Genomic DNA, 12335 nt, shown 5'->3' with positions numbered 1-12335 from the left:
AGTCCCCAGTCCCAGGAAGGACCTGGAAGGGGCTCAAAAGTCAGAAGGGTGGTGATGACTCTATACGCCAGGAGGATGGATGGACTGTGCCAATGGGCTCCCTTTCTCTTTTGTTTTGACCATTAGAGAACAGTGGCCAAGAGAGGAAGAGGGGATAGAGGCATTTATTCCCCTGGCATCCACATGGCATTTCCTTCCTTCTTGCACTTAGGAACACCAGACAGTACTTTTCTCCTTCTGACCACCTTGCCCCTTCATACTTACGAGTGGTAAATGTGGATCCTCACAATAAGTAACACCTTGGGTACTGTGTTATCCCTTGAGGTTTCCCTACATCCTGCCTACACCCCTGCAAATACAGTCCATTCTCATTACTCATGGAGGTTACGTTCTATAAAGTTGCCCAAATACTGAACCATCACTCCCAGGAGAAACACAAAAAGTAGATTCTTGTGAGCCTCTGGTCCCATATTTGTCAACTGATCCATACATAACCTTGTCTTATGTGTGTTTCTGCTTAAAGATGACTTATTTAATTATATATTGTTCAATAAAAATATTATATGTTAATGTGAGTCATTAATATTGAACTCAAGGGCAACAGCGCTATAACTTATGCCTGAAGTGAACCTGTGTAACACACGCATTTTCTCTGTAAGGCACGTGTCAGCCCTCTTGCACTTAGGAACCTGAGACAGCACTTTGGCACGATGATCAGGAGCTGTTTAAAACAGGGAAATCGCGAGCAAAAAGCCGAAAAATACAAAAGAAGTGCCAAAAAGTAGACTCGAAAAGGACGCTTGTTTAGGGATGAGACCTGAAACAGGAAGGCAGAGCCTTGCCTTGCTGTACCTTCTGGGCTTGTGTGGTCCAGACGCAAAAGTCTTCTTCTGCTCTGTGCATGCTCTCAAATGATCGGCGAAGTGCCACGGTATTGGGGGTTTCGAATAAACTTTAGTGAATTAGGTGAATTCACAAATACAGAATCTTTGAGTCATGGGGATCAGCTGTTGTTTCTTTGTTAAAATTCCTTCAAATTGTGTGGGCTCTCCGCTTCCTGTTGGCATCCTGATGGGTACAGGGAGGAAGTGCCTGAAGAACATTCCCAGGGAAATTAGAATCCCAGGGAAATTAGAACCCTAGGGAGCCCCTGATGGTCCCCAGGCTGTGGAGTCCCTCTTGAGATAAGGGAGCTGGCTGTGAAGCCCAAGGACTCTGAGTCAGATACTGCTGGTTTGAACCCCCAGCCCTACTCCTCAGCTCTGTGATCCTGGGCACTCAGCTCTCCCTTTCTTCTGTGTATTTTCCTGTCAAATGAGCATAATTTGCTCCATCTACACTAGGTTGTTATGGGGAGCCCATGGATGCTTATAGTCTGGAGCAAGAGAGAGCGAGCGTGGGGCTTCCCTGGTGGCGCAGTGGTTGAGAGTCCGCCTGCCGATGCAGGGGACGCAGGTTTGTGCCCCAGTCTGGGAAGACCCACATGCCGCGGAGCGGCTGGGCCCGTGAGCCATGGCCGCTGAGCCTGCGCGTCTGGAACCTGTGCTCTGCAACAGGAGAGGCCACAGCAGTGAGAGGCCCGCGTACCCCCCCCCCAAAAAAAAAAAAGAGAGCGAGCGAGCATGGATTCAGACCCAGGTTTAAATCCTGCTTTGTCCCTTGCTGGCTCTATGACCCTGGGCAAATGAGTTCACCCTCCTGAACTTCATTTCCTTCTCTGTAAAATGTTGACTGGGCTCGGTTGTGACCATGTGACTTTGCCAAAAGGATAGGGCGATTTTTAGCATATGCATGGCCAGTCTCATGAGAGAGGAATCATGTGTGATTTGGTCCTTGCTGTATCCCCAGCACCTAACACAGTCTCTGGCATGAAGCAGCTGCTTGGGAAATATTTGTGGCTTGAATGAACACCCCTTATTCTATGTACACTACACCCTGGAACCTCTCTGTGAGAGCAGATGATTATCACAGCTTGGTATGAAGAGTTCTGTGATGGGAGGGCGTCCAAGAGAACAGAGAGGAGAAATTGAACTATGCCTGAATGGGTGGGTGCAGTCAGGTGGGCTTCCTGTAGGAGACCACTCTAGAGCTGCATCCAAAAGGAAGATATTGGCTGCACTTGATCAACTTGTGGGCTCCCTGAGAGCGGGGACCATGTAAGCCTTGCTCACTGCTGCACTCTCAGCCCCTGGTTCAGAGCCTGGCACTTTATAGGGGCTTAATAAAGGATGCTGTGAATTTTGAAGTATCCCCTCCCCCAGGTAAATGGAGAAAAGGGCAATGGGAAGCAGGGAGGGCTCAATTCCACCTCTGCACTGGAGTTGCTTGGGGTCTGGGAATATAAACAGCCTCCACTAGAGAGAGCTCCAGGGGAAGCTTCATCCCTGTGTGTGTGTGTTTTGTCAATAAAGGCAGAATCCGAGTTCTGCTTAGACAGCAGGCTGTAGAGTTAGGTATTAAAATTCCATCTCTTCTACTTACTAGCTGCATGACCTTGGGCATCTGCTTAACCTCACTGTGCTTCACCTTCCTTAACTGTAAAATGGGAATAACAATTCACCTGCAGTTGAGGATATTTTATGAGGCCAGAGAGGAACAGTGACTTGCCTAAGGCCACACAATCTGAAATCGGGGAGCCAGGATTTGAACCCTAGAAATATGGTGGCCAAATCCATTCTATTAACTTCCAGGATACACGACCTATAAAGTGTTGTAGGGTAAGTGACCAGTAGGTGCCTAATAAGTGGTAATTATTACGTTATTTTAAATTATAATTCTGCTAGAGGGAGCTCAGAGAGAGGATGGGTCAGGAGAGAGGGAGGGCCGCTGGGCTGTGGCCGACTGGGGCTACGGTGCGCCTGTCACTTGCGGGCGATGCTGGACTCCGCGCGCGTTGGTGTGCGTGGGTCCCAGTCGTTGACCAGGCGCTGCGCCTGCTCATAGCATACGTGCGGGTGCCGCTGGCGGAGGCGCAAGCGCACCACGTTGCAGTCCACGTCCTGCCCGATCTTCTTGCAGTTGAGGCTCCAGGTGAGGTCCCTGCGCATGGAGAGCAGCTCCTCCAGGTTCTCCTCCACATGCGAGATGCGGCGCTGCAGTTTGTCAGTGCCCTGGAGACGGGGAGGGGCCGTGTTGAGAAACAGGTGAGCCCCAGCGAGGTGCTCTCTGGGAAGTGAGGACATACCTGAGCCAGGTGTGCGTGTGAAAGGACAACAGCTGAAGAGGGGACGGACCTCAGATGGGGGGGGCGCACATTTGAGTCAGGTGTGCATGTGAAAGGGCCTCGCCTGGGAAGGAGCACAGCTAGGAGAGGCGAGCCTCGAATGGGGTTGGGAGTTACACACCTGGGCCCGAATGTACTTGGAAAAGAACCTGTGACAGGGTGGGTATGAAGGAGGGGATGCACCTGCAGTTGTGGGGAGGCGCAGACCTTGGATAGAGGTGGAGCAGAGGTTGAGGGAACTTATTTGAGACAGGTGTGGGTATTGAAGAGCATCCTTCTGGTCGAGGAGTTGAAGGACTCACAGACCTGAGTGAGGGGGTCTTACCTGGGCTAAGTGTGCTTGAGAAAGGAGTCTTACCAGGGCAGGGCCACGCCTGGAGAGGGTGGGCAGGCGCGGAAGGGGGACGGACAGGGGCTTACCTGGGCGAGGCGCGCAGCCTCCGGGAGTTGGGTGCCCACGTGTCTCTGATACATGCGAACCAGAGGTCTGTCCAGTTTCTCTCGAGTCTCCAGGTGACTTTTTGACAGAGGACCCTGGCGGAGTGTGGTGTGTAGAGCCGTGAGGACCAGCCTACCCGACGCCCCTGGCCGCATCCCCGCAGACCCCTTTTCCCAAACCGTACCTTGATGAGGCCGCGGGTGATGTGCATCTCCTGGTTGAATTTCGTGCACCGGTGGATAGTTCCCCTCATTAGTCCTAAGGTCATGTTCAGTCTATCCTGGGTGGGTGGGAGCACAGGGAGAATCACATCGGCCTCCTGTCCCCTCTCCTCCTGCGTCCCCCTTCTCCCTCCTCGGTGCTATAGCATCCTAGCCTCCAGCCGCCAACTCGGAGCGGCGCCGGCGGGGCCCACCTTCAGCTCCATGGTCTCGCGCATTTTCTGCGCTAGCGAGGCGCACACGCGGTCGCTTATCTGCTGTTGCCGCTCTCGGAGGTCCTCCTCGTTCTTTGCCATATCTAGCAAAGTGTCCTCGGACTCCATTAACAGTCGCTTGGCTTCGTACAGCGCCGTGGCGCACTCTGACGGAGTGAGGAGGAGGGACGCGTGTGAGGTGTCAGGGTCTCCTTTTCCCAACCCAGGCTTTCTGCGTCCCCCTCTCTATTCTCAGGTGGTGGTGGGCCCTGGGCAAGGGGGCTTTACTGATGGACTGGGAGAAAGTCCAGGGGAGGGGCCAAGAGCGGGGTTAGTATGAGTAGCATCAGGGTGTGACTGAACGAGTCGGAGGGTGGGAAGCAGTAGTGCGCAGGGGAAAGAGCTAATCAAGAACATGCGCTCTGCTGGAGAATGGCACCCCGATCTCTTGGTCGAGGGGGGCGGTTACCCGGGGAAGGCAGCAGCCAAGAAGTGGGGGAGAGGTGAGTACCAAGGAAACCCACTATAGTGGACTCCTTTCTGTGGGGTTTTACCTGGGGTATAGGTGCCCACAGGGTCTGGAGGCGGGGTTTTCAGGCCCTGAGTGTGCGGCGTGGGAACTCGGGAGAGGTTCACCCAAGAGTGGCGGCCGGCCTGCTCCAGAATCTTGTCCAGCGGCTGGTTCATTAGCTCCACAGCTTGGAGCCTCTCCTTACAGCAGAAGACCAGAGTGTCGCGGCAGGAGGCCAGGGTCTTGGAGCGAGGAAGGAGAGAGAGGCAGAGGTCAATTGTAAGCTGGGAGATTGGGGGAAGTGACTCGTGATCTCTCAGCGAGTGGCTGCAAAGTGTTTTGCCTCCAAATTGACTTTCCCCAGTTCTTGTTGCAGCCGGAAAGGAGCGACCCATTTTCAAGTGGAAGCTCAGATGCCCAATACTCTCAGCCTCTGTCCAGAAGCCTTCAGTGGTCCCCGGGTGGGGAGTAAGGAACAGTAGGGGCTGGTGGCAGCTTTCCTGTTCCTAGTATTAGTTGCTTGGGTTCTGTGCCTGGCTCTGCTCTGGCACCCTGAGAAAGCCTCTCCCCCATCAATTTCCCCATCTGTGAAGTGGAGAGGTATTTAGCTGTACCTACACTTTGGTCTTCCTGTGCCATCTCTTCTCCTCAATTGCATTCAGGGCTCATCCCACCCCCATCCTTAGTCTCCAGGTCTCCCTTCCTCTTTTCTACTCAGTATAGAGCACCCTCAGCTGTCTTCAGAGTTCCTCTTTCCAGGCTCTACTGCATCTGGACCCCCATCCCTACCCAAATCCTACTTCCACTATTATAAAATATATTGCATTCCTTAGATATATGTGATTATTTGAAAGTCATATTAAAACAGAAGACTTCATATATATATCCATATAAACACCACATTCATCAAAATATAGAATATTTCCATCACCTCAGAAATTTCCTTGATGCCCTGTACCTCTTTCCCACTAAGCTGCTTAGTAGATTAGTTAAGGGCTCAGTAAACTACAGACTTTGGACTGGCCATCTGGTTTTGTAAAGAAAACTTCATTGGAACATGGCCATGCTGATTCATGTACATATTGTTTCTGGCTGTTTTTGTGCTCCACTGGCCAAATTAAGTATAGATCTTTCTCGAGTTATGACAGGGTTACATCCCAGTAACTGTAAGTTGAAAATAGTATGTTGAAATGCATTTAATACACTTAACTTACCAAACATCATAGCTTAACCTAACCTACCTTAAACGTGCTCAGAACGCTTATATTAGTCTACAGTTGGGCAAAATCATCTAACACAAGGCCTATTTTATAACAAAGTGTTGAATATTTCATGTTATTTATTGAATACTGTACTGAAAATGAAAAAAGAATGGTTGTATGGGCACAGAATGGCTATAAGTGTATCCATTGACTATTGCATGTAATTTATCGAATAATGTACTGAAAGTGAAAAACAGAACGGTTGTCTGGGTACAGAATGGCTATAAGCGTGTCAGTTATTTACCCAGTGGCTGACTGGGAGCTGTGGCTCACTGCTGCTGCCTGGCATCATGAGAGAGGATTGTACTGCATATTGCTAGCTGGGGAAAAGATAAAAATTCAAAATTTGAATTACAGTTTCTACTGAAAGTGTATCACTTTTGCACCATCATAAGTTGAATCATTGTAAGTTGAGGACCATCTGTAATTGTGACAGAGACTGTATTGCACACAAAGCTTAAACAATTTACTACCTGACTCTTTAAGAAAAAGCTTTTGAAATTTAGAACTTCATATAAATGGAATCATACAGTGTGTACTTTTAATGTCCAGCTTCTTTTGCTGAATATCATATCACTGAGATTCATCCATTTAGGTAAAAAATGGATTTAAAAAGTCTTTCATTCATTAATGAATTCAAATATTCATTAAGCCCTTCCTGTATGCTGGGCAGTGTGCCAGGTGGCAGGGATGCAGTGGGGAAAAATGATCCAGTTCCTGACCAAAGGAAGTGAGAGGGTCAGCATGTGCAGATAAGATTGGATAGTGAGTGAATCAGAGAAATGGGGATTATCTGAAAGGGTGCATGGGATCAAAAGAGGTTTTTTTTTATTGTGGTAAAATAGACATAGAAATTTGCCAAGTAAACCATTTTAAGTGTACAGTTCAGTGGCATTAAGTATATTCACAATGTGCAACCATCACCACTGTCCATTTTCAGAACTTTTCACCATCCCAGATAGATCTGTATCCATTAAAGGATAACCCCCCATTTGTTCACTGGTGAGAATGATCCAATAAAGAAAGAAATATTGATGATGCAGGAGAAGGGGAGAAGGTAGGTGTGGCAGGTAGATAGAATTATAGAACTGGCACAGGAAAAATGAGAGAAGTTTTCCTCAGTGGTTTCCATGCATTGGGGCCATTCATTGAGAATGAAGAAGGAGCAGGGAGTTGGAGAGATCTGAAGGAAGAGAAGGTATGAAATAACTTGCACAGCGGGACAGCAAGCCTTCTAGAGACACATGGTGAGATCTCTGGGAAAGCTCTGAGTGTCAATTTGAGATCTGAGTTCATGATTTTAAGTTGAAGCATGTCTATTTGGTGTGAGCATTTTTCTCCTGGGTTTATATCTGTCTGTCTTTTCCCACCTCCCAATTTCCCTTTCTCTCTTGCAAGCCCTTCCCTAAGGGGGCCACAGGGTCTTCTCCCTTGTCTGTTTCAGACTTCCTTGCAGGGTTTTTCAGGATCACCAGATTTAAAGGAATATGACAGCGGCCTGGGGGTGCCGTAGGTTGAGTGCAATTAAGGTTCAGCACCACGGACAGTAGGTGCACCAGCTCCTAAATCCTTTTCCCCAACTCCACTCTCCCAACCCTGGCCGGTCCCTTCTTTGAATGCCCCTATAATATGAACTCCTTGAGGGCAAGGCCAGTTCTGTACTGTTCACAACTTTGTCCCCAATGCCAAGCACGGTGGTTGGGACACCAGGGTACTGGATTAATACTTGTCAAATGGAAGAGTCAAAAGTACACACAGCCTCCATGAAACATAAGTACTCTCCCATCTCCATTAGTGATCTCATAAGGAAATCCTTGTTGCAAGAGTGAAGGATTCAGTGGGAGACCATCTCTGGCTGGAGCTGACAGAGACAAGCACATAGTACAGTGTAAAGAGCTCAAGACGTCTGAGTTGAATCATGAGGAAGTTCTCCCACTCTTGGGTACCTATCCAAAGGAAATCAGGACCTCAAAGAGAAATAGCTCCCATGTACATTTCAGCATTATTCACAACAGCCAAGACATAGAAACAATCTAAATGTCTGTTGACAGATGAATGGATAAAGAAAATGTGATATAATATAATATATAATACAGTAATATAATAATATTAGTAGTAATTACCAGTAATAACAATATTACTATATTTTATTAATACTATTACTATACTAATAATATATAGCAATAATATTAATAATTAATATATTATGTAGATATCAATATACTATAGTATATAATAATATATAATATATAATGAAATATTATTCAGTCTTAAAAAAGAAGGAAATCTTGCCATTTGTGACATCATGGATGAGCCTGGAGGATATTATGCTACGTGAAATAAGCCAGATGCAGAAAGGTCTCACTTATATGTGGAATCTAAAATAGTCACATTCAGAGAGGGAGAAAGTAGAATGGTGGTTGGCAGGGGCTGAGGGGAGAGAGAAATGGGGAGATGTTGGTCCAGTTGTACAAAGTTTCAGTTATGCAAGATGATTAAGTTCTGGGGATCTAATGTAACTATAGTTAACAATACTGTCTTTTTTTTTTTTTGCGGTACGCGGGCCTCTCACTGTTGTGGCCTCTCCCGTTGCGCAGCACAGGCTCCGGAGGCGCAGGCTCAGCGGCCATGGCTCACGGGCCCAGCCGCTCCGCGGCATGTGGGATCTTCCCGGACCGGGGCACAAACCCATGTCCCCTGCATCGGCAGGTGGACTCAACCACTGCGCCACCAGGGAAGCCCAGTACTGTCTTTTATAATCGAAATTTGCTAAGTGTTCTCACCACACACATGAGGTGATTATGGTGATTATTTCACAGTGTACAAATATATCGAATCCTCAATTTGTACATTTAAATATATACACAATTTAAATTTGTTAATTGTATCTTGCTAAAGCTGGAAAAAAAAGACACCTGAGCTGAAACCACAGCCCTACCACTGGCTAGCTCCATGCCTTGGGTGAGGCCCTGTCTTTCTGAGCCTCAACTTCCCCATCTCTAATGAGGGGATCATAGTTCTATTTCACAGGAGGATTTTAAAGACTTAATGACTGCAGAGGGCTTGGCACAGAGGGGGATGTTCATTACTATTTTGAGGCCCAACTCCATCTCTCAGAGCTCCAGTCTTTCCATTTCATAAAGTAGAAATACAGTGAATGTCAGGTCAGGGTGGGGCAGGTGTGTGGGTTGAGGGATTTGCTGTTGCTACAGTCCCCAAGGTTAGAGCAGTTTGCCCATTCGGTGGCCAAGGATCCCCCTCCAGCTCCCTTAAAGTGGCCCCAGGTATTCCCAACCTTGAGCAGGGTCTCTGATTTTTCCATATCTTTCTCCAACTTCCTCTTCATGCTCTTTAGCTCCTCTTTCTCCCAGATAAGCATACTGTCAGCTTTGTCAGGGATCTGGAAAACAAGGAGAGAATCTTTCACACCTTTGGGAAAGGGCTGGAGGGAGAGCTCTCCTTCCAGAGTAGTAGAGGGTTTGCCAACCTCATAAACTCTGGCTTTGGGGAATGGAGTTGGGGGCACTCTCGCCTTTTGGGGATCTCACTCTCTGAGAAGGCTTTACCTTTTAGGGGGTTCTCACTTGGGGTAGGTCTTACCCTCTAGAGAGCGGGGCTGGGGGCTTCTCCCTTTTACAGGTAGGAGCCTAGTGAGCTGGGATGGAAGTGACTTAACCTGGGGAAAGGTTATCATCACTTTCTGGGGCTGAGGGTCCCCCTTCCTTGGTGATGGTCTTATCTTCTCTCCCTGGCTAGAAGTGGAGGAGTCTCATCATAGGGATGATGAGGGTTTGCCTTCTTGAGGTCTTACTATCTGGATCTGAGGGCTGGGACTAGGAATCCCACCCTGTGGGTGGGGTCTCATCTCTCCCCAGGGAGGCTGGAATATTCTCCCCTTTTGGGGTGGGGGTCTGGGGTTTCACTGTAGGGGGAGGATTTCACCAGGCCTGGGACTAGGGGTCTCACCCTTTCCCCCTGGCTAGGGGCTTAAGTCTCAGGTGCAGGGGCTGGGAGTCCAAGGGTCTCAATCTTTACGCAAAATCCGCTCCTTTCCGCCTGGGTGAGGCCCCGGGAGGGGTTCTCACTCTCTGAGGCTGGTGGGGAACTTTGGTTAGGGTTTTAAAAATAAGCATTTTGAGGAGAGTTTCATCTGGGTTGGGACCAGGACATCACCCACTCTGCTCAGCTGGGGGCTTCGTGTGTGTTTTCAGTGGGATTGGGGCACTGAGGGTCTCATGCCTGTGGGAGGGTCTCACCCTCTGTGCCTAGGGACTGGATGAGTGATTTCATGTGTGGGCTGGCGGGTGTAGACTTTACTCTTTGGAAAGGATTTCATCTAGTCTGACTCAAGGGTCCGCCTTCTCTCCCTGGCCGGGAGACTGGGATAGATTCCCGCTCTGGGGCAAGGGGCCTGAGAACCTCATCTCTTTAGGAGGATCTCCGCCTCTGGCGCTGGGAACAAAGGCACCTCATCTTGGGGTATTTTCCTGTGCTCTCACTCAATGGAGCTGGGACGGGTTGGAGAGTTCTCTCTATAGGGTGGGTTTTGCCCAGGCTGAGCATCTGGGAGCGGAGGCCTGTCTTTGCGACTGAGCTGAGGGGAATGGTGGTCCCACCTTCTCAGACTTGGGCCGGTAGCCCCGCAGCTTGACGCTCTGCTGGTTAATAAGCAGTGCCTTGCGCACTTCGCTGAGCCTGTGGTCGGTAGACTCCCGCTGGCGCTGCAGCAACCGCAGCTGCCCATTGATCTGCTGCTGGGCGCGGCTGAGGCGGGCGGCAGTGAGGCGCGCCCCACGAGCGTGCGCGTGCACCACCTCGGCCGTCTGCAGGGCCCGCGCGTCGCGGTGTAGGGGCAGCGGCAGGCGCGCGTGCCAGGCAGGCGGCTTCATCTTGCCCTTCCACAACGTGACGCCCTCACCCGGCGGTGGCTTCTCCGTGGTGCTGCCACCTTTGAGCGTCTCCACGCGGAAGCGCCAGGGCAGGATGTGGGCGTCCCGGCAGAGGTGGCGCGCCATGTGTGGGTCCCGCGCACTGTCCTTGGGTTGCCACATGGTCACCGCCTCTTGCCCACAGCGGTCGGTCAGCTGGTGCGCCTTCTGTGTCAAGGCCTTGGTCGCCTCGCGCCATGCTGGAGGCCCAACACGCGTGTCCTGGCTGTGCTCAACCGGGGGTATCAACACGGGCATGGTCCCTGATTGGTGTCCTCGCCTGGCCCGAGGTCCTCTCCAGGAGGGGCAGGGACCCCCAACGACACGCAACTCCTTCCTGGCCTGAAGAGTGAGAGAAGCAGAACGCCCATCACCATGACGACCGTGGCAACAGAGCAGGCAGAGTTCCAAAAGTGGGGGAGGGGAAAGGCTACAGGGAAGGGTTGGATGGACTCTTTGCTTTGGAGCCAGGCAGAGGTGGCTTGGAATCCTGGCTCTTTGAGAAAACCGACCGCATCTAGCCCACCCCTCACTGTTGCTTCTTACCCTCCAGGAACACGGGCCTTCTTCCAGCTCTGAGGACATGCTAAGGTCTTTCCCACTTCAAAGCTTTAGATTTGCTGTTCCTTCTGTGTAGTATACTCCTTTCCACCTCCTTCCCATGGCGGGCTCCTTTTCAGTCTTCAGAACCCAGCTTAAATATTACCATCTTAGGGCCTCCCTGGTGGCGCAAGTGGTTGAGAGTCCGCCTGCCGATGCAGGGGATACGGGTTCGTGCCCCGGTCTGGGAGGATCCCATATGCCGCGGAGCGGCTGGGCCCGTGAGCCATGGCCGCTGAGCCTGCGCGTCCGGAGCCTGCGCGTCCGGAGCCTGTGCTCCGCAACGGGGGAGGCCACAACAGTGAGAGGCCCGCATACCGCAAAAAAAAAAAAAAAAAAAAAAAAAAAAATTACCATCTTAAAGGAGTCTTTCCTTAGTGCAATATCTAAGCCCTACTCTCTCCCATCACTCAGGATTTTTAGTGCAAGCCACAGCAAAGGAAAAGATGGTTTCCCGGTCAGAATCACAGCCAAAAAATACAAAGACACATGGTGGCTCCTGAGTACACCATGGCTACCACTGCAGAAATCTCAGCCGCTGGTTGGCTGTCCCTGGGAATGGCACTGTTACTGCGACCAGCAACTGAGTCAGTTCTCTATAGTACCTGCTTTTTTGCCTCCTTAGTTCCCAGGGTCCAAGGTGGCTGCATCTAATTGCCTGAGCCTGTGTCACATGATCATGCCTGAGCTACAAGGGAAGCTAGGAAAGTGACTCATGTCTGAACTTCCTGTTTCTATGGCGGAAGGAGGTCTTTGTTTTCCACCCACCAAGACTTACATGATATATAATTCCTCCAACGTAGGAAGCCTCTCAGAGTCTGGGGAAGAAAAAGAGACAATTGTCCTCAATCTCTCTCCCATAATTCTCCATCACATCACCTTGTTTGTTTCCTTCTAGCAGTGGCACCTTTATCTGGGCCATTGATAGGCATCTCAAACTCGACAGGTCCAAAACCA

General features: G+C 50.1%; 1 protein-coding gene across 1 annotated transcript; it reads right to left on the bottom strand.

Moving 5' to 3' along the window:
• Positions 1-2861: 2861 nt before the first annotated feature.
• TEKTL1 (tektin like 1) lies at positions 2862-11036 on the bottom strand. The gene is made up of 7 exons (XM_060092109.1): positions 10467-11036; positions 9146-9250; positions 4632-4830; positions 4078-4244; positions 3847-3942; positions 3644-3757; positions 2862-3110 (listed from the first exon to the last, which is right to left on the bottom strand). The coding sequence occupies exons 1-7, from the start codon at positions 11034-11036 to the stop codon at positions 2862-2864; spliced, it is 1500 nt and encodes a 499-aa protein (XP_059948092.1).
• Between the last annotated feature and the right edge of the window lie 1299 nt (positions 11037-12335).

The sequence above is a fragment of the Mesoplodon densirostris genome, chromosome 3 (assembly GCF_025265405.1).
Source record: "Mesoplodon densirostris isolate mMesDen1 chromosome 3, mMesDen1 primary haplotype, whole genome shotgun sequence".
NCBI lineage: Eukaryota > Metazoa > Chordata > Mammalia > Artiodactyla > Ziphiidae > Mesoplodon > Mesoplodon densirostris.
The sequence above is the reverse complement of the archived record's forward strand: the minus strand, read 5'-3'. Positions and strand labels throughout refer to the sequence as shown.

What these genes read in the sequence shown, in the direction of transcription:
- TEKTL1 (XM_060092109.1), bottom strand. Translation starts at nt 11,036, where the DNA reads ATGCCCGTGTTGATACCCCCGGTTGAGCACAGCCAGGACACGCGTGTT. An exon ending in TCACCCGCGGCCTCATCAAG is followed by an intron (nt 3,758 to 3,846) that starts GTACGGTTTGGG and finishes ACACTCCGCCAG; the next exon opens with GGTCCTCTGTCAAAAAGTCA. An exon ending in AGGCTGCGCGCCTCGCCCAG is followed by an intron (nt 3,111 to 3,643) that starts GTAAGCCCCTGT and finishes CCCCGTCTCCAG; the next exon opens with GGCACTGACAAACTGCAGCG.